The sequence below is a fragment of the Aythya ferina genome (genome assembly GCF_964211825.1).
Source record: "Aythya ferina genome assembly, chromosome: 2".
Taxonomy (NCBI): domain Eukaryota; kingdom Metazoa; phylum Chordata; class Aves; order Anseriformes; family Anatidae; genus Aythya; species Aythya ferina.
The window spans coordinates 144,319,109-144,346,502 of NC_140297.1; the positions used below are offsets into that span (position 1 = coordinate 144,319,109).

A 27,394-nucleotide genomic window follows, 5' to 3' on the forward strand; every position below is an offset into this window, starting at 1 on the left:
AATTTTTGTGGGGGGAAGTGTGGAGGTAGAGTTCTCTTCAGAGGGACTTTTTCTGATTTTACTGTCAGATACATTTTATATCTTTGCACATGTAGGTTTAATCATATGATCTAACTCGCTTGACTTTTTTGTTGTCAATTTACTTCAGATATTTTTAACAAAATGCATTGTGATGACTAAACATAGTTTTTATTATGACTTCTTGGACAACATTAAAATCTACTTTTTCCCAGTTCATAAGTAGACCTCTTTTTCCACAAAAATACAATCTTCAGTTCTGAATATCTATTCTCTCTTAAGCACTTGCTTATAGCTCTGGCACTGAGTATGAAATCCAGCCCCAAATAAATTAACATATGGTTTCAGATAATTGCTGGAAAACAGCATAAAATAGACACTGTGACAGCACGTGATCGTGCTGGCAATGCATTCCAGCTGGGGAGGAAGTTTTATTTATTTACTTATTTATTTATTAAACCTTAGTGTCTTTTTTTTTTTTTTTTTTTTTTTAATTACTAAATTATTATTTATTTTCTTCTTTTGGAACTATAGAGTTCTTTAAGCTTTTTGTACTGGGCCTATCCCTGTTTCAGACGGCATCAGGGAGAAAGAAATAGCTTTTCAGGAAAATAAAAAATAAAAATCATTAGGATATTGGATCACACACAAGGGCTACTTGTGCATTGAAAACCCTAATGATCATAATCCTGATGATGCAGATTTTAATACCATTTCTACTGAAAAGATCATTAAGAGGACCTGAATGAAAATACATTTGTTTAAGTAGATTCTATACAGAATACTCACAACCTGTTCTGTTAAGGGTACAGTTGTATACAGTTGTGCAGTATTGAACAACGCTACTGGTTTGCCTTGATTTTGCACTCTGGGTAAATTGGAATCCTCTGAAGAGAGGAGGTATTGCTCCCGTCTTTTTTATTATTATTATTATTATTATTATTATTATTATTATTATTATTATTATTTTATTTTTTTTTTCTTTTCCTGTCTTTTACAATTGTCACAGTTTGTATGCATTTGTGTATTTGCATTGCAGCCTTACCATTTCAAAACCCTACAATGTTCTGGGAGTTCTTAAACACAGGGCATAATCCTGACAAATGGTTAAGTAAGAAGGTGTTTAATCTGTTTTTTAATCTATTTGAAGCATTCATTCTTTGTTGATCTGTTGCTTCTTCAGTTCTTTTGTACTATAATTGAACAGGTTGGAATTGATACAGAACTGACCTTAGTATTGATAATATTCTAACCTTACACATAAGCTGTTACTCTAATATTTGTTAAGACTATCAAAATTTATGAGTTAGGAAAGCATTATACTATTGGTCACTTGCAAAAAGTTACAGAACCTTTGTCAGAAAACAGCTTCTGTTTCAACATTACACCTTCCAAAAGCACAATGGGAATACAGAGGAAAATGAGGATCCAATTGTTATTTTAATTTTCTTTTGCAGGCGTTATTGCCTTTATGAAAGTGAAACTAGAGAACCTGAGACTGCACAACTGAATATGTCCAGTCAATAACTGAAGTTCTAGTTGATGCTTTTTTTTTTTTTTCTTCACAATCATATACATGTATAGAAGACTGAAGGATGAACATTGTTTCAGTCAAATCTCTTTGCTAGATCTGTCATTTATATATATGTGGGATGCAAAAATCCATATTATTCATATATTCAGTTTGAAAAATTACAGCTTGAGAAAGAGGCTCTGGATTCCAGTAGTGAAAGATTTCTAGGTTAGTTACAGAACATGAAAAAATATCAGTGATCAAGTATAAATCTAGTTTGATATGCCTTCAAGGAATTTCACTTACATAAGTGTATTTTGGCCATTCTACCAAAATATCACTTCTTTCTAGATACATTTTTGTGATGTATTCATTCCATTACAAGGTAGCATATAGAACTTCCAAAGTATCTTTCTTTCCTATGGTACAGATTACCTAACATAAAAAATATCTTCAATAACACTCATTAACTGAAAATACAAGATACATAAGTGACAGGAGGCCAAGACCTTGGAAAAACAGATGATACATCCAAAAATAACTTCACACTTATATTTATGCATTATACAGTAATCTAAGTGTGGTAAAAAAGTAACAGTCCTGAAGTCCTAACCTGTACCTACAGAAAAAATCCCATCTTGTATGTGTGTTTATGTATGTAAGCATGTATCTATGTACATCTATAAAGAGTGGCTCACAAATTACACAATGGAAAGTACTGATACTGAAAATGAAGAGCAGCAGAAAATCCACCCCCAAGTTGCATTAATGCAATACCAGAGCTTGTCACAGGAAGCAGAGCACAGAATACCTATGGCATCTAAAGTATTTACCATGGGGTAATAATTTTTGCAGTCACATGACAAAATGTCAAACCTGTTCTGTTTTATTCTGTTTTGTACCAAATACAAATAATATATAATAAATATAACAATATTCTCCAAAATACTGTTGGAGAATACTACAAAAGTAGGTTGATTCTGTCCTGCATGTAAAAGATATTCCACTGCTGCAGGATGAACTTTATATGTATCTGAAGATAAAAATGTGACACCTAAATGGTTCCACCAAAGTAATTCCTGTATACCTCAGCTGACGAATTTGCCAGTCACACAGCAGTTTGTGTGTAGTTCTCTGTAAGAGTGCCAAAAAAGACAGCTGAATAATCGATGTAGTGTATGAATTCACAGGCTTTTTTTTCAGGGTGAAATCTCCACATGGAAAATGGTTAGGGAGATGTTTCTTTGCACAAAGAAAACAAAAAGTACTAAGTCTTGCTCTTACACCATTTTGCTCACACATTTGTAATAAAGGAAATGCAGGGAAGAGAAAGCTTAACTGAGATTTTACTCTTTATCCAGCCTATTAAGAAACATAATTATGGTCCCAAAGCTTCAGGTCTCTCTAGCTACAAGCTATTATCAGGGCATTTACATGGAATCAGTAACTCATAGTATTTGCCCAAATAAAAGACAAATATCCTATGTATACTAAGTGATAATAGCTACTGAATAGTTAATGTCATTTAATAGCATTTACCTGTGACATTTTTGCCATTGAAATCCCATAAATGGTTATTCCGTTTACTATTGTTAGCTATTTTAAAGAAAGACAATTGCTGATGGAGGGAAACAGATCTACTTAACAGCCTTAACAGCTTCTTTCTGTTAAGTTTGTCAATGCTATTAAAACAAACAACAATAAATAAAAAAATAATATAAAAAAAAAAAACTTCAGGAAAAAGAATAAAAAGTTGTAGGAAAATAGTCATCCTCAAATTTTACATTTTACATCATTAAATATAAAGGTCTCCTCTCATGGTTGAAAGAAATCAGCAAACAAGGAAGCATTAAGACATGAAAAACTTGTTCTGCTATGGAATAGACACAAGAAGAATAAATCCTATTTTCTGACTTCATAAAAGTGAAAACTGGAGAAAATAAAAGAAATAAAATAAAAAGTAAAATATGATGTTCAGTGTCAAAAAATCTTCCTAAATGACTGTGGTGAATGTGTCTTTCTTTGAACCACAATTAAAAAGTGAATAAAGAAACATTTACCAAACTGCATGGCTATAAAAAGGCACTAAACATAATTTCAGAAAACTGACTTGTGAGTGTTTAAGGTTTTAGCCATTTCAAGTAATCAAAGTAAGCAATATGATTCATTATAATTCTAGACTGGAAACTATTATTGTCAAATTTAAGCCATCCAGGTTAGTATCTGATGCAAGTTATCTATGCTTTTTTTCAATCATCCACATGAACCAGCACTGTGGCCAGGTGGCGAAAGCCATTATCACCCTGGCTTGTATCAGAAATAGAGTGGCCAGCAGGACTAGGGAAGTGATCATCCCTCTGTAGTCATCACTGTTGAGACAGTTCAGTTTTCAGCCCCTCATTACAAGAAAGGTATTTAGTTGCTGTACTATGTTCAGAGAAAAGTGACAAAGCTGTTGAAGAAACTAGATAATGAGATATATGAGGAGCGTCTGAGGGCACTGGGTATCTCGAGTAAAGGAGGCTAAAGGTAGACCTCATTGCACTCTACAACCTATCTGAAAGGAGGTTGTAGAAAGGATGGTGTCAGTCTCTTCTCAGGTGACAAGTGATAGGATAAGAACATCCTCAAACTGCACCAGAAGAGGTTTAGATTAGATATAGGTTAGATATGAGGAAGAATTTATTCACAGGAAGGATTGGAACTCCCTCCCTACCCCTAACTTTTACAAAATTATTAATTTTGATTCCTTGTAAAGGACTGTTTTGGACAGGTCTGTACAGAGAAAATTCTAATAGTATCAGCTCTAATTACAAATACTACTTAAATTATAATTATCTTTATACTGTTTGCATAATATATCAGCTTCTCTAGGCTTGTCCCCCTCCCCCATTTTATTTGGTGAAGAATGCTCTCAGTTGTTAATTGCTACCAGATAGAATTTTTTTTTCTGTATTTGCTGGGTGAATTATAAAGAAGAAATATTAGGTATATTAGTTAATTATCACATTAATACATTCAATTATTATATTATCATCATATTAAATGTATTATATCATAAACTACATTATTATTATAATGTATTAATCATATTACATTTGTTATAAATATTAAATTAATTGTATTATTATATTGTATTATTATATTAACACATTATAATTATTATATTAATACAAGTTATATTACAATATAAATGGTGAATATTTTCAGTTATTAAATGAATTATAGATGCTGAATTGTGTAGGAGCAGTTGATAAAAAAAAACTTTAAGGAAAGCTGAACTAAAAATCACTTTCTACAAAATGAATTAACAATTAAGGAAATAATATAAAAAGTCAAGCATTCGGGGTCTTCAAAGGGTTTGAATTCCTTCAAGAGGAATGCTACTAAACTACAACAGATATTGTAAAAGCACCAATAATCCAGTTAAATACTCATACTCTCTTCCACAAAATGGCAAGAGGAAAGTAAAAGCAGATACCTCCCCTGTGTAAGCTTTCTGTTTTTTAATTACACTGCAGCTAAAGTACGCAGACACCATCTGTTTCACTCAGACAACATTATAGATTCAAAGAAAGTACATGGAAGATTAAAACAAAATTACATAGAATTTCTTTTTCCTCCCTCTCCTCAAATATAATTCTTTCCTGCTTAGTAAAGTAGTATGGCCAGAAGCGTATGCAGGCATTCAGAGGGACCTGGACAGTCTGGAGGGTTGGGCTGAGAGGAACCTCATGAAGTTCAACAAGGGCAAGTGGCAATCCTGCCCCTAGGGAAGAATAACTGAATGCACAGGCTAGGGGGTGACCTGCCAGCCTGCAGCTCTGCAGAAAGGGGTCTAAGGGTTGTTGTAAAAAAATTAAACATGATCTAGCAGTGTGCCCTTGTGGCCAAGAAGGCCAATGGCATCCTAGCCTGCATCAAGAGGAGTGTGGACAGCAGGTTGAAAGAAGTGATCCTCCCCTTCTACTCAGTGCTGGGGAGGCCACACCTGGAATATTATATCCAGTTCTGGGCTTCCCAGTACAAGAGGAATGTAGAACTTCTAGAGAGAGTCCAGCATAGAGACACAAAGATGATTAAGGGATTGGAGTATCTGTTTTATGAGGAAAGACTAAGTGAGATGGGCCTACTTAGCCTAGAGAAGAGATTGATAGGGGATTTTATCAACCTCTACAAATACCTGAGGGGACAATCTAAAGAGGATGGGGCCAAAGTCTTCTCAGTGGTGGCCAGCGACAGGACAAGGGGTGATGGGTATAAATTTAACCACAGGAGGTTTCATTGCTATCTGAGGAAGAACTTCATTACAGTTCAGGTGACAGAGCACTGAAACAGGCTGCCCAGAGAGGTTGTGGAGTCTTCTTTGGAGATATTCAAAACCTGCCTGCATGCAATCCTGTGTAACATGCTCTAGGTGATCCTGCTTGGTGGGGGGGGGTTGGACTAGATGATCTCTGGAAGTCCCTTCCAACCTCAACCATCCTGTGATTCTGTGAATTAAAAACTATTCATGGCTCCAATAAAAGAGAGAAGAGGCATTCTTTCACTACAAATTAGCTATATTTTACTTTGTCCTCTCATTCACACACTTGATTCTTCCTTCAAATCACTGTGTGCGTGTCCACATGCATTTTTCGTATACATAGAAAGAATGACATTAGGGGGAAAAAGGACTTACACAAATACCAAATACAGAAAGCACAACAATGTTAATAATGTTACCATTAAAAGTACAAGTCTGTATCAACTAAATTATAAACATTGCTACTGCTAAACAAAATGATATTATGAGATGAGATCTTGATATACTTGAAAAATATATATATTTCATTGATCAGCAGTGAGGTCAAAATGGACCTTATTTAATGACTTCTTCTATTTCAACATGAAAAAGGATTTAATAACAGTTAAATAAGTGTTTAGGTTTGTCACTATGCTGCCAGCTTGATTAATCCAATAAGATGAAAGAAATAGTGCTAGAAGACAGAAAGGAGAAGGACACTACTGTTCCTGCAGTGCTGTTTCCTGTTTCATCCTATACAAGTGCAACAGGAATTAAAAATTCTGCACAGATGTCTTTGAAAGCAAAAACTCTTATTGATTAGAAAAGGATGAAGTTGTTAACGTGCTTACAACACCTCCTTTGTGAAAAATGCTAGTCATAATTATAAATATTCCTATGCTTTCCCAGTTGGTCTTGAAATAAAGCCAAAATAGTATATGACATGGATTTGTATTTATTCATTTTAAATAAAAACATTAGCTTTAGAACAAATCTGACAGTTTGGACCAACTCTTTCCTTACTGAAGTTAGAAATGGTGTCACCAATTTCAGCATAATAATAAATAAATCCATCAACTTACTTGAAAACTGTATGGCAAACCCAGATTTGCTGATATAAAAATCTGTGTCAAATTGGATAGTTACTATGTTGAGTGTACTGTGAATGCCTTCAGGAACAAGAGATCCACTAATTTCCTTGAGTAACATCTCGTTCTCAGGTGGTCCATCCCAAACTCGTAGAATATCATGTGATGCCTCAGTATCAAATGCAAGAAACTGAAGGCTGTAAGAACACCATGATTTTATTGTCATTTTTAAATTATTTAACAATGTATCTTTAGCAAAACAAAAACAAAACAACTAAGAAAGCAAATAAACTTTGATTTCCAAGTGTATTTTTTTTTCCACAATATTTTTATACCTTTATCATTGGATGCATAAAAGAGAAAAACAGAAATATATTTGAAAGCTAAATTCTTTGGCAACTAGTATTTGAATTTTGTGAACCATGAAATGAATACATATTGCTTTAGCCATTCAAATAATATATAAGCATCCACAGACTTTTCAGAAAATATTTTTTTTTCTTAAAACAGCATTATGAACTGTATAATTGCATTCTCATTATTATTATTATTTTTAAACCAGATTTCCAATTAATATTTTGTATGTCTTTGAAGATGTTAACAACAACAACAACAACAAAAAACACAAGTAATTTTAAGGGTTGATTAGACAACACAAGACTACATATTGAAGTTTAGAATGAGAAAAATACTGTTCCTGAGCTGCATCTTAAATCCTAAATCCCTTTCTTCCTCAACTATACATGCAAGATTGCTTATTATATAATTCAAAAAGATTTGTTATAAGATTCATTTTCAATACCTGACAATATTTCCTGGGTCTACTTCAATCACCCACATGCAACGTAGATTATTATCATAGGGAAAAGGATAGCCAGGAGATAAGATTCTTCCTGATGATTCTCCTTTAAAACGGCCTCCACATTCAGCTGATGAAAACACCATTGCATAATGTTACAGATAGCTTTCCATGTGAGCAATCAATGATGAGATCTACTCCCTTGCTAAATAAGTAACAGAGCTGAAACACAACACACCTGACTGTATGTCCCAAGATTGTATGACAACATATAAGATCTTCAAGTAGTGTGGGAAACAAACCTGCAAATATGTTTTTACTTGAGTATTTCTGTATTTTCCTTTCATATCTATGGTCTTTCTAATAATTTTGAACACACAATAATTAAAAAGTATACTATGTTTAATGAAAGAAACAAAGATTGTTACTTAAAAAGAGAAACAAACAAAACCACAAGAACACAACATCACTCTAAAACAGTCAGATAAAATTAATAAAACTGCAAAGGAATAAGTAGGAAATTAAAAAAAAAAAAAAAAAGAAAGAAAAAGAAAAAGAAGAGAGAAAATACACTAAATTAAAAATTAAAGCAGGCTATTCAGAGAGGAAATCAGACTTTCAGTTTAGAAAATTAGAAAATTAAAAAAAAAAAAAAAAGTAAGACTTCTTACCTGAGACTTGTCCTCATAGTGAAGCTATAATATTTCTTAGAGGATAATAGATGGTAAGTAGATCCCTGTTAGTTGGCATCAGCCAGCCAATCACTAGGCAAAATTTAGTATATAATAATCTAGATACCTAATCTATGAGATTTTTATTTTATTTTGTAATCCCTTGGGCCTATAAAGTTTTCTTATTTCCCCTTCCTTCATTTTAAAGTTCCTCTAATGCTTTCTCTCTTGTGAAGTCCGAAGCCAAAATACTGTTTTGATTAAATCTCTTTGGATAGTTCAACTGCAGTTTTATTTTGATTTAATATCACCTAAAATATTTAGTTGACAGATTTATTATGATCAGTGAATTTCCTGATAAAATGTAATTGAAATCATGAAGTATTTTCCTGAAATAATAAAAACTTTTTTTTAAAGACAGGTGGTATTTCATATCTTTTTAAACGCTCTGCCAATCTGTTAATTCCTAAAATCCTTTAAAAACAATTTTTAAAAAATAGTATTTATTCAACTCATATGATAGAATAGTCTATTATTCTTCCAGTGGAGTAAGGATATAAATAAATTACACAACAAAGAAAAAAGCGTTCATTGGCAAACAATGAAATAATAAAAAAAAAAATTACATTTTGTCCAGGACCATCGAACAACAGTACATTTATAAATTCTAATTTTCACAGAGGATTACTGGTTTGTTTTTTATTGGGATTTTAGAAGGTCCCTCTCTCCCCAGTGGTTTATTTCCTCCTCTTCAGCAAGTTACAGCTCCCTATTTTTGCTGGTTGTTGACTCAGCCATGACAGTAGTGACTTCTCAGAAAGCAGAATCCTCACTGGTGGCAGTGAGAAGTAACAAAGCAAAACATCTTCTCCAGTTTGCTCACTGTGAAGACAATTCTAATAAGAATCTTAATTCTTTCAGAATGTCAAGTTTAGAGATTCAAGGATTTCAAGTTAAAGGAAATATTTAGTAATTTTTATATCTTCTTGCAAATTCAGTAGATAGTACTCTGTACTATAATGTTTATTATGTTTAAGATTTATGACTACTAGAACTGCTTGGAAATACTTTTATTTATATATATATATTTTTTAAGAGTAGTTGTGCCTCATGTATTGTGATTTTGCATCACACATGGTACTTTGAACTGGATGGATAAGTAACTTCTGTTAATATCAGAATACATAGATGTGTTCAGAACAGCATTAATTTAAAACTGAACAAATTTACACTATAGAGCGGTTCACGTTCTAAACAGGTTCATCTACACAAAACATTTAGGACTAATTATAATGTAGTTTTCACAAAGAGTCTGGTGACAGCACAAAAGATGGTTGCTTAATTTCTTTAATTTTTTAAAAGACAGTGATCTGAATTGGACAGTGAATCAGTATTAAAATAAAAAAGAATATGAAGACCATCAGGATATACAGTATATCATCATTTTTAACAGAGGACCAGCCTCACCTGTAGATTTCAGTTTAGTGATTTTTTTTGTTAGTTTATACCAATTCTGAATCCAATTCACTTCGTAATCCAAAGGTGACCAAGCTTTTCATTTATATGCATCTATGTTGGAGAGGGACAGCTGAATAATTAAATCCCAAGACAGTTTGTATTAATCATTTTCGGACCTTCTTCCAAACTTCCTTCTTCCAAGGGGTCAACAATGTTTATTTCCTATATACATGAGCTGTTCTAGAGATTCCCTTCCTGTAGCCCTTCTAGATGTAAAATATATATTATGTTTTGAATATTTGCTTAGAAGGATAAGGATGTTGAATCTCCCACAGTTGGTGAAAATAGTGCACAGTACACAAGTAGATCATTAATCATTAAAAACGTGAAGGAATAACTTTAGGCAGATTTACCTTGATCTGTTTTAAAATTAAGCAAGAACTCATTTATTTCTGTTACTAAGGTGATATATCCTATGATTTTTAATGTTAAATAATAGAGCTGAAAATATTATTTATTGATGAAACTTTCATTTTCAACTTTCTTGGATCACATTTTATCTTTTTTTTTTTTTTTAACTTCCATCGTATGTTCTCTCTGTGCCTCCGAGCTGCTTCTTACACTTTCCAGTGCCATGCTTTCCTCCTTATTCTACTGTTACAAATATTCCAAATAATGTAGAAATTAGTTATCATTGGGTATATTCAAATATTCAAATTTGGGACTTAAGCATTTATTCTTTAATAACTTCTTTCAGAGAACTTTTCAGTTCTTGATTGTTGTTTTATATATGTTGTTTTACGAGCTCTATCTCTTGATAAAGATATGCCAAAATACATTGTTTTCTGTCAAACTTAAACTGAAAACAAAGTGCATTTCATCCCTTGCTTCCTCTATTCACTCATTTCTCATTTCCTCTAAAAGATGATGAAAAAAAGAAGAAAAAAAAAAAAAAAGGAATACTAGAGTAGTTTAGTCTTGTGTTATTTTTGCTTTCTCAGGGAAGGAATTGCAGGTGACCGCACAACTTATAGTTACTGTAATATTGTAATAGAGTATATAATAATGTGTTGTTATTCATCACAGCAAAATTACAGAAGTGATAAAAATACAATATGCCTCCGCAGATCTTAGTATCTTCATTTTTTTATTTTAATTTATTTTGTAGTATTTATATATAAATATATGAAAAGCTTTTTCTAGTGTAATGTTAGATACAGTTAGGGAAAACTAATTTTATAGCCCATCATTAAAATTATATGGTCCTGATTAAGCTTTTTATGTTGTCTATTTGCTGACTTTAACAAGACATATACATATTAGCAATTTCATTATGCATGTTTAATAATTACTTTTTCTTTTTTTCTTTCCTTTTTTAACCCCCAAAAAGGTAGCGCCACTCACATATATTAGGTAAGGTCTAGTTAAATAGATCTGCCAAGGTGCATGTATATTCGTGTCTTTGCAAAACACAAGAGTATTTTTTTTCCTTGCTTATATTCAGATAGCAGTTTAAGTAAAGAAAAAAAAAAGTAAAAAAATAAAATTAAAAAAAAATGGTATACTACCAATACATGATGGCAGAGGATAGTCCCATGCCCTTCTTTCTCCAGTCATACACTTTAGAAGGCTACTTCCATGCAGTGTGTAACCTGGATTACATCCATAAATTATAGTGCTTCCAGCAAAATGACCTTGGTCACTGATTTTATATCCAAACTGTGGCACGCCAGGGTCTTCACAATGTGAAAGCTCAAAACCTGCAGTAAGAATAACAAACTGTAGTTAAAAAATCAAACTCATAAATACATTGATCAAAAAATAAGATTTTCTGTTTTCTAGCAGAAATCAAGTATTTTTAGAATTCAGGCAGCAATATATTTAAGGTTTCTTTTCTGTTTCTAAATAGTCTAAGTAGGATAATTGTCTGTACCTTTCTGTCATACTTCAGAGTGTAACTCTATTACTTTCAAGTTGAGCCTGCCAACCAAACTGTTGTAACATCTTTTTTTTTCTAAAAGCTCAGTTAAAGACGGAGGAGGGAATTCATGATAATTATCAATCAGTTCTGAAATGATATTATAATTTATAAAATGGCAGTTAAAATGACTGCCTGTTTATTTTGATGACAATCTAGTTTGTGAATGGACATTTATAGGCTCATAAACAAGCCTTCGAAGGAGATTTGTTATTGTGCACATTAACACCAGTGGCAGAATAGCACCTATGGCACAAAAGAAATAGTTGCATTCATAACTTCCTACCCTAATCCTGCTTTCAGTAGTTTGTAAATTTAATCACTAAATGCAGGAGGCAACAATGATGATGATGATAGAGTGAATTCAAGCCAAATATTTGGGCACTTCAGAGAATTAAAGCTGTGGAGCAAGACCTAGAATGACCGAAACATAAATAAGTATAACATTATGGGGAAACATATGGGGAAACATAACCTATAATTTGGGCAAAAGACTCTCTACTCCAAATAAGTTTTCCTGCTATTAACTGAGAAGCAGTTCAAAACCTCTTTGTTCAAGACCTCTTTGTTCAAAAACCAATATTTTTTAACAATATCATGCAGCTCAAACTGAGCGCAGCTAAAAAAGACACTTTGTGTCAGTTTGACATTCCTTTATGTAGCTCACATAGGAGCAAATGAAGGGCTTTTCATATGCGCATTGTTCATTGAAATCATTTACACAGTATTTGTCCAGCTGGCCAACAGTTGGTACAGTTGGTAGCCTTTCATCATCTCTCCGCAGGTACTGAATCACTACTACTTGTTAATTGAAAAAAGGTTAATTATTTTATTTTACAGACAAAATGGTTTGGGTTGGATACGCCTGTTTGCTCACATGAGGAAAAAAGTAGGTCAAATGCCATATCTTCACAGTTCCTTCAGCTCATTTCATGTCTCACTGAAAATGGCTTACCTCCTGAAGAGTCTCCATAACCTCTGAGCTGAACTTTTATCAATCTTAGATGAGATATTGTTTCCATTATAGACTACACTGCAGAATCTCTAGAAGAGGCTAATATGAAGCCCATGTGAAGAACCCTTTTAATACTGCCAAACTATATATTTATTGACCAGTTAGAATTTCCTGTTTTCTAAGAGAAAATGTTGAACACACAGTTCAACATGCATAGTGTGTGAAAAGAAGTTAAAATGTCTTGATCCCTGAGATGTCCTCCTGTATGGACAACCTACTTATAGATAAAGCACAAAAGTAGTCTTTTCGACAGATCACTTCCTTCTTAAGGATGAGAGAAAACAAAACAAAACAAAACAAAAAACAAACGTAATTCCATTGCCTAAGCATAGGTACTAACAGTATTCAGGTGGTTCAGGTACCCCAAGTGTAGGAACTATTGGAGAGAGTCCAGTGAAGGACCCCTGAGATGATTAATGGACTAGAGCATATCTCAGATGAGGAAAGACTGAGATAGCTGGGACTATTCATCCTGGACGAGAGAAGGCCCAGGGGGTCTTTAGGGTGTATAAATCTAAAGAGAAGGTATAAAGGAGTTGGAGTATACTTTGTACATATGGGATTGAGTAAATTTTTTTCATTGTAGCCCATATGGTGCTGTGGATTAGGTTGACCAAACCAGTGTTGATAGCATACCAAATCTTTCTGCAATTGCTAAACATGGATACCTTCTCTGTTCCTCACTCCACCCCACCAGGGAGTAGGCTGAGGGTGGCAAGAAGTTGGGAGAGGTACAGCCAGGACAGCTGAACCCAACTGATCAAAGACAAATTCCATTCCACATAGTGTAATACTGAGCAATAAAACTATTTTTTACAATCTTTTCAAAGAGGTCGCTGTTCAGAGACTGGCTGGGAATTGGTCTGTTTGTGGGAGATGATGAGTGAACTACATTTGCACTGCTTTTTTTCTCTTTCCTGTACAACTCACTCCAAAAGTTTTTTCTCACTTTTGTTCCTTAGGTTCTGTCCTACGTCAACCATTCTGTAATACTTTTGTTCCAATACTGGGCAATACTACAATTAATGAAGGGAGTGCAACTATGAGAATTAATTCCATGCTATCTGATCTCTTCTGTTAAGGGTAGTATTTGTGAAGTAAGTTATTCATCCTATTTAATTTAGGATGTCTAAGAAAACAGCATGTATCCCATGCAGTTTCCCAATGAAGTACATATTTACAAAAGAAGTACAAGAAGCACAGTTCAGACTAAAAGCTATTAATTCAGGCTAGGAAAATATATTCTACAAAAAACACTAAGAATGCATTAGTAAGTACTCAAAGGACAGGAAATGTTAATTATAACATTGAATTTACCTATATAAATATGATAAAATGAAATATTGTGACACTTGCATAGTGACGCAGAACTGAGAAGACCTATTTTTAATCATACAGTACAGTTCTATGATATCACAGGCTAGTACATGGCATATTTAAGCAACTTTGACCTCAAAAATAATTACATGCCTTTGCAGTATCTTGAAATATTTTACTTTCACTCTGCTAGATTTATAATAGTTTTATAATATTAGTTTTATTATAATTATACATTATATATATATTATATTATATATATAATATAAATATAAACATATAATATAATTATTATATATTATATATTATATAATAGTTTTATTATATTATATTATTATTTATTTATTTATTATATTTTATATTAGTTTTAAAAGAATGACAGAGATGTTTTTGTAACAAAATATTTTGAATAGTTGAAAATGAATGACAGAGGAAAAAAGAAGGATGATGACACAGAATTGCCTCATAATACTGTTCTGCATGCTAAAAACTGTTTTATATAGAAGGATAATTCAGCAATGACAAAATTATACATAAAAGAAGTCACGTACACCATGTGCCAATTGACACATGTAAATATATACATTTTCAGAAGTTGCCATGTGATACACAAGATGAATATAGCTGTATCCTGTATACACTCTAAGCCACAGATCTGAAAAGATTTAACCTCTTCTAATATCTGTAGTTTAATTTTGTCAGTTGATGTAGAGATAAAAAAGATTTGTTTGGAAAGTTTCTTAATCATTTGGGTTCCAAATTGGATTGTTTTAAACAATAATCCAAACTCAGAAATTGCTAGTCTAATGCAGTTTGTATTGTACGTGAGACTTAAAGTAGAATTTTACATATAAAAAGTCTTTATGAAACAACAGCATTAGATTTCAAATTTAAAACTACTCATCTGCTTAAATACTTTTCTGTCATAGAATCATAGAATCATAGAATATCCTGAGTTGGAAGGGACCCTTAAGGATCATCAAGTCCAACTCTTGACACCGCACAGGTCTACCCAAAAGTTCAGACCATGTGACTAAGTGCACAGTCCAATCTCTTCTTAAATTCAGACAGGCTCGGTGCAGTGAGCCTGTTCCAGTGTGCAACCACCCTCTCTGTGAAGAACCCCCTCCTGACGTCAAGCCTAAATTTCCCCTGCCTCAGCTTAACCCCGTTCCCGCGGGTCCTGTCACTGGTGTTAATGGAGAAAAGGTCTCCTGCCTCTCGACTCCCCCTTACGAGGAAGTTGTAGACTGTGATGAGGTCTCCCCTCAGCCTCCTCTTCTCCAGGCTGAACAGGCCCAGTGACCTCAGCCGTTCTTCGTACGTCTTCCCCTCCAGGCCTTTCACCATCTTCGTAGCCCTCCTCTGGACACTCTCCAACAGTTTCATGTCCTTTTTATACTGTGGTGCCCAGAACTGCACACAGTACTCGAGGTGAGGCCGCACCAGCGCAGAGTAGAGCGGGACAATCACCTCCCTTGACCTACTAGCGATGCTGTGCTTGATGCACCCCAGGACACGGTTGGCCCTCCTGGCTGCCAGGGCACACTGCTGGCTCATATTCAATTTGCTGTCTACCACGACCCCCAGATCCCTCTCTTCTAGGCTGCTCTCCAGCGTCTCATCGCCCAGTCTGTACGTGCAGCCAGGGTTTCCCCGTCCCAGGTGCAGGACCCGGCACTTGCTCTTATTGAACTTCATGCGGTTGGTGATCGCCCAGCTCTCCAACCTATCCAGATCCCTCTGCAAGGCCTTTACACCCTCATTCGAGTCCACAACTCGTCCAAGTTTGGTGTCATCAGCAAACTTGCTCAAAATACCTTCTATTCCTACATCCAGATTGTTTATAAAAATATTGAAAAGTACCGGCCCTAAAATGGAGCCTTGAGGGACCCCACTGGTGACCGCTCGCCAGCCTGACGCAGCCCCATTTACCATAACCCTTTGGGCCCTGCCCGTTAGCCAATTGCTCACCCATCGTATGATGTTTTTATTTAGCTGTATGGTGGACATTTTGTCCAGTAGGATCCTATGGGAAACCGTGTCAAAAGCCTTGCTGAAGTCCAAAAAAATCACATCAGCTGGTTTCCCTTGGTCCACCATACGGGTGATCTTATCATAAAAGGAAATCAGGTTAGTTAGGCAGGACCTACCCTTCACAAACCCATGCTGGCTGGGACCAATGACTGCTTTGTCCCCCAGGTGCGCCTCAATAAGTTCAAGAACCAACTTCTCCATGATTTTACCAGGCACTGACGTGAGACTGACAGGCCTGTAATTGCTAGGGTCTTCTTTCTGACCCTTCTTGAAAATCGGCACAACATTTGCCAGCTTCCAGTCTACCGGGACCTCTCCAAATTCCCAGGATCGTTGAAAAATAATTGAGAGAGGTTCCGCGATGACGTCTGCCAGCTCTTTCAGCACCCGGGGATGAATCCCATCCTGACCCATGGACTTGTAGGGATCCAGGTGGAGTAGCAAATCCCACACACGTTCAGGGTCGGTTGGGAGTTTGACATCCCCACCGTCCCGGTCCTCCAGCTCAGGGCACCCTGGGTCCCGAAGCCCATCATCGGCATTGAAGACAGAGGCAAAGAAGGCGTTAAGCGTCTCTGCTTTGCCTATGTCATTGTCTGTGAGGAGACCTTCCCTATCAAGGAGTGGCCCTATGTATTCTTTAGTTCTCCTTTTTCCATTCACATACCTAAAAAAAACCTTTTTATTTTCTCTCACAGACACAGCCAGCTTCAACTCTAGGTGTGCTTTGGCCACACGAACTTTCTCCCTACAAACACGAACAGCATCCCTGTATTCTTTCCATGACACCTGGCCCTCCTTCCAGTAGTGAAACACTCTCTGTTTCCGCCTAATCTCCATTAGAACGTTCCTTGTCAGCCACGCTGGCCTCCTGCCCCGCCTGCCTGACTTGCGATATTTAGGAATTGCCTGATCTTGTGCTTTTAGGAGGCATCGCTTAAAGAATGACCAGCACTGGTGGACATCGAGGCCTTCAAGAGCAGTTTCCCAGGGGACCTTGCTGACTAGTTCCCTGAGCAGCCTGAAGTCCGCTTTCCCCATATCTAGGGATGAGGTTTTGGTGGCACTTTTCCTTCTGTCACCATAAATTTTGAACTCAACCACTTCATGGTCGCTATGACCGAGGCGGCCACCAATAACCACATCTCCCACCAGACCCTCTCTGTTTTCTAGCAACAGGTCTAGGAGGGCACCTTTCCTAGTTGGCTCCGTTAGCACCTGCACCAAGAAGTTATCATCTAGGTGCTTCATGAACCTTCAGGACTTGCTCGTGTCAGCCGTGTGGCACTCCCAGTTAACGTCTGGCAAGTTGAAGTCCCCCATAAGGACAAGGGGAGTTAATCTCGAGGCCTCTCTTAGTTCTGTAAAGAATAATTTATCGGCGCTATCGTCCTGGCCAGGCGGTCTGTAATAGACTCCCACAACGACATCCCCTTTATTCGTTCGTCCCTTGATCCTTACCCAGAGGCTCTCAACTTTGCCATCGCCGACCTGAAGTTCCACACAGTCCAGCCCCTGCTTCACATACATCGCCACCCCACCACCTCGCCTACCCTGCCTGTTCCTCCTGAAGAGCCTGTAACTATCTATCGCAACACCCCAGTCACAGGACTCATCCCACCAGGTTTCGCTTATGCCGATGATGTCATAGTTGCGGGACTGGGCCAGGACTTCTAGCTCATCCATTTTATTCCTCATACTGCGTGCGTTCTTGTAAAAGCACTTCAGGTGCGTCTCCTTACACTCAGCACCTTGTGGATCTGACCGAAGGACCTCACTGGCACACAGCCCCTCTGATTCTAGCGTACCATCCCTTAGGTCTTCACCGGCACGCCTGGTTTTAGCCCCTTCCCCTTTCGACTCTAGTTTAAAGCCCTATCTATCAGCCCTGCCAACTCCTGACCAAAGATCCTTACCCCTCTCCAAGAGAGGCGCATCCCATCCGGTGCCATCAGGCCCGGTGTAGCATAGACCTTCCCGTGATCAAAGAACCCAAAATTCTGCCGGTCGCGCCAGTCTCGAAGCCACGAGTTTATGTGAACAGCATGTCCTCGTACTCTTACTTGAAAATTATCCCATTGTTTGCTTATCATGTCCAAGACCAAAAAAAAAAATTCAAAATAGCCCTCCAGAAAAACACAGAGATTTAAGTATCATACTAGACAAAGCACTCTGTTTAACATCTTTGTCGATGACGTGGACAGTGAGGTCGAGTGAACCCTCAGCAAGTTTGCTGATAACACCAAGTTGTGCAGTATGGTTGAAACAGTAGAGGGAAACAGTGCCATCCAGAGGGACCTGGACAGGCTTGAGACGTGGGCCTGTACAAACCTCATGAAGTTCAACATGCCAAATGTGAAGTCTTGCACCTGGGCTGGGGCAATCCCAAGTACATACACAGGCTGGGCAGAGAATGGATTAAGAGCAGCTCTGAGGAGAAGAACCTGGGTATGTTGGTGGATGAGAAGCTCAACATGACCCAACCGTGTGTGCTTGCAGCCCAGAATGGCAACCATATCCTAGGCTGCAACAAAAGAAGCAGGGACAGCAGGTTAAGGGAGGTGATTCTCCCACTCTGCCTTGATCTCTTAAGACCCAACCCTAGCTCCGGGGCCCCCAGCACGTGAATGGCTTAGACATATTACAAGGAGTCCTGAGGAGGGCTACAAAGATGATTAAGGGTCTGGAGCATCCCTCTTGTAACTGGGGTAGTCAGGGTTTTTAAGACTGCAGAAGAGAAGGCTCTGTGGACACCTTATAGCAGTCTTCCAGTACCTTAAGTGGGCCTACAAGAAAGCAGGAGAGGGACTCTTTGTCAAGGAGTGGAGGAGGTACAGTAACATTTTTAAACTGAAAGAGGATAGATTTAGATTACATATTAGGAAGAAATTCTCCACTCAGAGGGTGGTGAGGCACTGGAACAGGTTGCCAAGAGAAGCTGTGGATGCCCCATCCCTGGAAATGTCCAAGGCCAGGTTGGATGGGTCTTTGAGCAACCTGGTCTATGTGTCCCCCCTGTCCATGTCAGAGGGCTGGAATTAGATGATCTTTAAGGTCTCTTTAAATACAAACCATTCTATGATTCTATGATTCTGTGATATCCTCAAAGCAAGATTTTAGTATGTTGTTTACAGGAGCTTTTGAAACAAAATTATAAAAGTACTTTATTTTGATGAGTGAAGAGTGATTTGCTGTTGATTTTATTGTTTGACTTTGGACTGCATTTTTATCTATTACTATTGTTTTCTCAAATACTTACTGGTATACACAAGTTGAAAACCTTCATCAGTGGCCTCTACATCTGAGTTAAATTCCAACCATAAATGATTTGAAGTACTACTTAGTGTCAGTCCCCTTAATGATGCGCCAGTATATGCACCCAGCAGGTGAGCAGTGTTGTCTTTGCCATCATAGATCTGTAAAACAAATACGACATTTACAGTTACTAAAACAATAAATGCATATATTTGATTTCCAAAATAACTTAGTACATTTCAGTTAAGTGGGAGGATAGCTCTGCCAAGGGATATATATTGCTAGTCAGTCCAGAGCACTCTTCAGATATGCTGTTTGCCTCTGTTCAATTAAGTTGATTTAATTGTGATTATTTTTCAAATGCACAATTTGAAATATGACAGTTTTTTTTTTTTTTTTCTTAAAAACAGAAGTGGGCAGAGTTGCCATATCAGCTCAATGTTTTTGAACATCTGTGTTTTCTCTTACGCTGCCAATACTGTAGTACTGGTCACAGACTATCAGCAAACAACTGTTTTGTGTAGCTGTGTATGCCTCAAGTCACTGAGGTGGCACAACAGAAAAGCTAACATCTCCCCAGTTTTGACTAATAAAATAAACATTTTTTTTTCCCCTGTGTAAAGAGAGAGGTTTAAATATAACTAGAAAGTAAAAGGAGACTAGGAAACAAGAATAAAATAAATAGAATAACTGTTTCTGTAATTTTAAAGAGTAATATAATATATATGTAAATTGGAATACATAACTTTTATTATTTATTTTTCTTCAAGAGTTGAAATAGAAAGTTCTATCAGACTACTAAATATATAAAACAATCTTTTCATAATACTTAGTAAATTTCCTCACAAGGTTTGTTGCTCTAAGACATCACTGGTCATTGCATTCCTGTAATTCTTTAAAATAGTTAAGCTATAATTTAACAGTGGTTGCTAACCCAAGCACTATATCTTGTAGGATTTTTTTATTGACTTCCATAATCACTAAAACTTTGAAAAATGGGCATTAAGAAAAACTCTTGCAAATCAAAAATCTGAACTCTAAATAAATTTCAAGTTGCAATACAGGGAGGTTATAAAGCTTTTCTAAATAAACATTGTCTCCAATTGTCTCCAGTTCTAAATAAGATCTAATTGTATTAATTTGAAATGTAATCAAAGCCGGAATTTTTAAACAGGAATTTATACCAGAATAAAACCAAAACAAATACACCAGCAATAGCAGTAAGGCAACAAAGTGAATATAAACTATGATTTCTGTTCCCCATCTGTCGGACTTGTACTCTTAAGTTCTATTTTGCAGAAATTCTCATGTCTCTAGCAAAAAGAAAGACTTTTTATTAATGATATGCTAAAATAAAACAAATCAAGCCATTTTTAGCCACCTCTAATCAATAAATAATTGTACAGCAGTTTAAAAAGCACTGCCAAATGACTTGGCATCATTTCTAGGTTTTACTGAAACAAGCAAATAAATTCCAAAGAAATATCACACTTAAATGCTAATGTCCTTACATGGAGAAAAAAAAATAAGAAATTAAAGCAGAACAATTAATGGTTCTCAATAAAAAGTACTTTAAAAATATATAATAACATAAATATGGATATTTTGCATAATTTTATTTAAAATTTCTTTAAAACTAAAGTGAGAAAGGTAGTCAAACAGGACCAGAAAAAAAGCAACAGAAAATTACTTCTGAAATGGACTTTGTTCTGTTTCAGAAACTGAAAGAAGATCAGTTCCAGGAGAATTACTGCTATCCTGCAGGGATATTTACATTATGACAGACTTAAAGAAAACCCAGCTTGTATTTGATGCTCTTTCTCCTAATCGCTCCAAGATAGTTATTAACTAATAAAACCCAAGGATTCAGGATTTATTTTATTTTTAAACACTACATAACAGTAATCCATTTTTGGCCATGTGTATGAATCAATAAATTAACTGAAAGAAGCTATTAATAAGTTCATAGAATAATAAAATAAAAAATAAGTTCATAGAATAATATAATATTCCGAGTTAGAAGGGACCTGCAAAGGTAATTGAGTCTAACTCCTTGCTCCACACAGGAGCACCCAAAAATCAGCCCCACATGTCTGAGAGTGTTGTCCAAATGCTTCTTGAATTCCAGCAGGCTCAGTGCAATTACCACTTCTCTGGGAAGCCTGTTCCAGTGTCCGACCACCCTCTCACCTTTCCCTAATACCCAACCTCAACCTCCCCTGTCCCAGCTCCACGCCATTCCCTCAGGTCATACAGCTGGTCACCAGAGAGCAGAGATCAGCACCTGCCTCCCTGCTCCCCCTGATGATGAAGCTGTAGGCTGCAGTGAGGTCGCCACTGTACTCTCTTCTCTAAACTGAACAAACCAAGTGACCTCAGCTGCTACTCATAAATCTTGCCCTGTAGACTTTTTGTCATCTTTGTTGTCCTCCTTTGGACATAATCTAATAGTTTTATATCGTTCTTATATTGTGGCTCCCAAAACTGCACACACTATTCAAGATGAGGGCAAACCAGTGCAGTTACATGAACTTAAAGGCTTGCCAGAACTTTGCAGAAGACAATTCTGATACAAATTTTCTTCACATTAGTTTCCCCACACATATCTATTGCCAGTTTTGTTAGCTGTACTACCGTGTTAAACCTTTCCCTTTGACACTGCCTATTGTGAACAGTGGAATCTCTTCAATGTTAACAATAATTCTACTTTATGGACTAACTAGCTGCCTCACTCTAAAATATCTCCAAGCCTATGACATTTCAATGAAGGAACAAAAATTAAAGTACTCTAACACTTCTGAAACTCTAATTCTTTGTATAGGAGAAATACTTTTAGGTGAGGGAGAGATGTGATTCATTTGAACATGAAATTTAGCCTTTTTTGTTTGTTTGTTTGCTAGCTTTTAAATATTCAAAGTAACATATACTACTCTTCTTGTGACAGTAGGAGCTTCCTTAGTACAAGAAATGGATGCATATCTTGCAATATAATTCTTTATTTAAGTCACATTGTCTTTCTTACAATTCATTTAATTACTTTAAACTAAATACAGATTTATGGATCTAATTTAAATGATATGATTTATGCATTATATTCCAAATCTACCATTTTTAATAACATATATAAGTAGCAAAGAAAGTCAGAGAAGCCTGAATTCTTCTGAGATTTGCAGACCAAGCATTGTCTTTCCAACCTTCCTAACATAGATGGGCATTTTGCTTAAGATTTTAAATGAGTTAGTAATTCAGCATCAGAATTTGATCCAGAGGAAAATCTGATTATCTGGGGATTAAGATATTATTATCTTATTTTTAATATAGGAATACTCATTTTCATCAGCCTTACCAGCACTTTGGGGTTACGTCACTTGGGTAATGTATGGCCCAGGATAATCTTTACGAAATATGAGTTCATTGGTTGTATTTTCCAGTGTCATCCTGTACCACTAATGCAAAGATAATTGATCCATGACTGTATAATGTATGCATAACCAATAACAAGCCTTTCAGAAAACAGAGGTCCAAATTTATCAGGTATTTAAAGGCCTCATTTGTTAAATGATTAATTCATACAGATGAGCAAAAGCACAGAAAAAATGCATTATTATTCCTAATATCATAATGCTACTTTGAAATATTACAGAGGAGGATGCTAGCAGGGAACTATGTCTATATAAATGTAATTTGAACTGAGAGATGTACAGTTTATTTGGAGGGAGGGGGAAGGAGGGCATTTTGTTATGCTTTCCAGGGACTCCATAATAAATATATTTAAAATGTAAAATAATGTAATAATGTGCTTTTTTTTTTTTTTTTTTTCTCTACCAACTTGTTTGACCATCCTCTGTAAAATTTTACCAAGGGAATAGTATAGAGTGAATTTATTACATTTGTGCATTTTAATCAACTTTTTTGAGGCTTGCCATTGAAACATAAAAGGCATATGGATATGAAGATCTGTGCATTTATAAAGAGAAGAAACAACATAAAATCAGCAGCTCAGAGCTGAGGCTGTCAACACCTTGTCAAATATATCATTTATATCACATGCAAATAGAAGCACTAATAAAAAGACGGAATAGGGCCCATATGTTTGGACTTTTTCCTCTTCTGCATTTGTTGTCTACTTCATACTCATGTTTTCAGTATGATATTGCTAAAAGGATTATGATAGCACATGTGGAAATTCTTAAGAAACAAATTAGCAAAAATCTACAAACATTACCTCCCTTTAAAGTCTTTCCTTAAAATCCTTCAAAAACTGAATGCTGCACACATTTCCAAGATATCCCACAGGCTAGAGAGCAAACAAATGCAGTAAAACTGAATTATACAAATTGTGCAGGCACACAAAGTAAGAGTGCTGAGCCAAACACAGGGGAAATTAAAATAAATATATAAATAACAATGCCAGTTCCTCTGTGTGGTTTACTGACACTGTTCCTTGCCTGTTGCTGCACAGTGTTTTGAAAGAAGATAAAAGACAGACTGTTTCATTGCAGTATCAAAAATAATTCTCAAAGTTATTTTTTTCCTCTTAGGTACAATCCCATCTGGCACATCAGCTCCCACTCTACATTTAGCCAAGCAAAAGCACATCACATGACCAAGGACAGTGAAAGTTGTCATTCACCATAGTGGTCTGTGTGTGTGCTTAACATTTCTCTTGCTCCTGCGTGTCATCTGCTATCTATGAAATGTAATGACTTGCTGTTATACAAATTTTCAGAAGAACAAAATTATGTTCAAAAACAAGGGCATTGTAGCATTATAATAATTATTATTATTATTATGCTTTCATTATGATTTTTATATAGTGTTCTTCATTTTCAACTGTGGACTGCTTCTTTTTCCTAATAGATATAACACCCAATTAGACAAAACTCTAGACTTACCATGAAACATTTTTCATCAAAAATGTTTAATCATTTTTCAACATCTAAAATGTTGATTCTTGACACTATATATTTCTGCCTCACTCTGTAAGATCTTATTTCTTAGACACAAGATGATTTTCCATTTCTGGAAAAAATGAAACTCCAGAATCAGCGTGTGCTGATTTTGTTTCAAAAAGGGGATGAGTGGGTGGAATCACCCAAATTTTGAACAGTCTTCAGAAACTTTGAATAACATGTATGTGATTTATCTTCAAAATGGACAAGTTTTTCCTTTTTCAATATTACACTTAACTATATTCTTCAAAATGAGAGCAAAAAAACTCAGAATTTCTCAAAGCCAAATTTATCTATTTACAATTCTTAAAAAACAAACAAACAAACAAACAAACAAAAACCACCTTTACTGTAAGACATTCTTGGTCAATATATCTACCACAAAGTGACAACAGTAAACACCACCAACAATATAATAATAATAATAATATATTTTTTTTCCATTTCAGTCCTCTTCCTTCTCTGGAGATATTCAGGACCCGTCTGGACAACCTACCTGGGCAACTTGCTCTAGGGAACCTGCTTTGGCAGGTGGGTTAGACCTGATGGTCTCTCAAGGTCCCTTCCAACCTCTACAATTCTGTGATTCTGTGATTCATACTTAGTGTTCTTTTCTTCAGGTTCATTTATGGAACCTGCCTGCATTTTTGTGATTCGTTTATTTTTTTAAAACATTAACAGAAAACTACTCTCCTCATTAATCAGTACCACACACACACACATATATATATTTAATTTATGTTGAAATCTACTGAAAATAAAGAAAACAAACATATCTGTGTTAAGAATTCAATTTTAATGAGTTGTCTTTCCCCTGATAAATTAGAAAATCATATTAGCAGATCTTGGACATAAAATAATACTTTCTACTTTGAACTCATTTCAACACAAATAAAGCATTCACCTACAACAATAAGCTATTCAGACAAATAGGATAATGCCAATTCTGTTCCTTTCTGTACAAATCTGAAGAATTTGCTTACACCTAACAGACTACAGAGCTTAATGGCAAAACCAGCGAATTGAGCTAAATGCAGGAAGAAAAGCAGATACTCATACTTTAGAAAACAAGTATTTTTTTTCCTGCCTTCCACACAGGCAGGAAATTATGGAAATATTTTAGTGCACAAGCTGAGTTATAACAATTACAAAGAAGGAAACAATTGTTTTACAGTTTCTGATATTCATTTTTAATGGGTTGGCTATACAAATCTTAAATTCTTCATATCCTTTCATGAAACTTTCATCAATACTAAATTAATATATGACAGTATCAAAAGCAGGTGATAGCCCTACAAACAACAACAATAAAAGGAACTTTGTATTTCCCATAGCTTAAAAAACAAACGACAAAAAAAACAAGTAGCTAGAGAGCTAGAACTGTTATAGCAATAAGAGAATTGCATACTAAATGAAGCAAATGAAAAAAAAACATCTTCTGCATCCTTTGTTCTATACCAGTTCAGAATTGATAAATGATATCTCCTCCTTCTTCATCGGGTGAGTAACAGTAAGGGTGATTTATTTGTGTCAAATATGTTTCCCTCTAATGTGGTATTCCCCTGTCCAACTGTTTCATTGTTTCATTCCTAGTGTTCATCAGGCATAAATTTGTTTCACAGTCAGTTAATTTACATGGTAACCAACTGACCCTGTGACTTGCTTAAACAAGAGTACCAAAACTTTTGGACAATATTCAGTTAATTCAGACTTCAAATGGAATCTATATGCCTGGCTCTAGTAATCTAAAATATTAGCTCATAGAAATAGTATCTTTGCCAATTTTTTCATGTATTAAGTCTGAAGAACAGAGATTAATGCATTATCCATTTCTTCACCAGTTTTTAGCTAGAAGACTGTCATTGAATTGGGAAATATTATTGGATTGCTTTATTTTTGAAGCATTCATTTCCTTCAGAAAATGAAAGCCCTGTCCTGATGTTAAATATCATTGTTAAATATCTTCCAAATGGTGAATTACTTGCATCACATCATTCTTTACCTTACTTCTTACTATTCTTGACTTGCCTCAAAGATTTCTTAGGGTTTGGCCCAGGCATTCATATTCATATACATTTACAAAGTAGTGATACAAATCTTAAATAGGTGTACAGTATTTCTTCACTATTACTCATTCACATAAAACTAAAGTTACAATAAAACCCTAATGCCCTACTGCTGTAGTGAACAGTGTATTCTTCACAGGCAGAAAAATAGGCAAATTAGGAAGTATTTTCCCTATTTTTTCATTGTAGATACCAGCTCCATAAAAATAAAAAGAAACTTCTTGCAAACATCCTTAAAGACGTTTTACTGAGATTTATGTGTATCAGTCTAAGAGAATAAAAGCACATACATGTATGTATATAATCAAGCCTGCGTTCCTGATCTTGAACATATTAACAGAAAATACTAGTCATATTCCCAAGTCAAACATACACCAAATCTTTCGGTGATTCTTTTTCAGAACCTGGATTTGAGCAGTAATTCATAGGATAATAAAGATCAAAAGAAAAATTCAGAACTGGTACCATGAAAAATGTTCTGTAATGTGTAACTGATGTTTTGTACTTCCTGAAACAGGCACCTGGAAAAAGAGTCTGATGGGATTAAGGCAATTTGTAAAAGCTTCATGTGAGAGATTAGGCAAGAAAGGGTTCAACAGATACTCTTTCCCAGGGGTGGAGGGCCTCTTCCTACAATGTCACACAGACAGAAAAAAAAAAAAAAAAAAAAAAAAGATAATTATAATAAAGAGTACTTATTGAATTTTTATTTATTTATTTATTTATTTATTTATTTATTTTTAAATAGATTAGGAGGAAGTTTGGCTCATTATAATTCAAGGCTGCTGACCTGAAATACAAAATACTCTAATTACTTTCATCTTTCAAAGATACTACATTCATGTAACAGCCACAGCCACAAAACACAGCAAATATTTCAGCCATTTACATCAGAGTATAATGGCATCACCTCTTTTATGATTAAGTTGATACCTCTCTTAA

General features: G+C 35.5%; 1 protein-coding gene across 5 annotated transcripts in view; it reads right to left on the minus strand.

The window, feature by feature from the left end:
* CSMD3 (CUB and Sushi multiple domains 3) overlaps positions 1-27,394 on the minus strand; it is a 684,493-nt gene that overhangs the window by 213,556 nt on the left and 443,543 nt on the right. For all 5 annotated transcript variants that reach the window (XM_084509891.1, XM_084509890.1, XM_084509889.1 and 2 more), the window contains 4 exons: positions 19,439-19,595; positions 11,401-11,592; positions 7,707-7,833; positions 6,899-7,101 (listed from right to left, as the gene is read on the minus strand). In XM_084509891.1, coding sequence (XP_084366017.1) covers positions 6,899-7,101; positions 7,707-7,833; positions 11,401-11,592; positions 19,439-19,595 — 679 coding nt within the window. The remainder of the gene's footprint in view (positions 1-6,898; positions 7,102-7,706; positions 7,834-11,400; positions 11,593-19,438; positions 19,596-27,394) is intronic.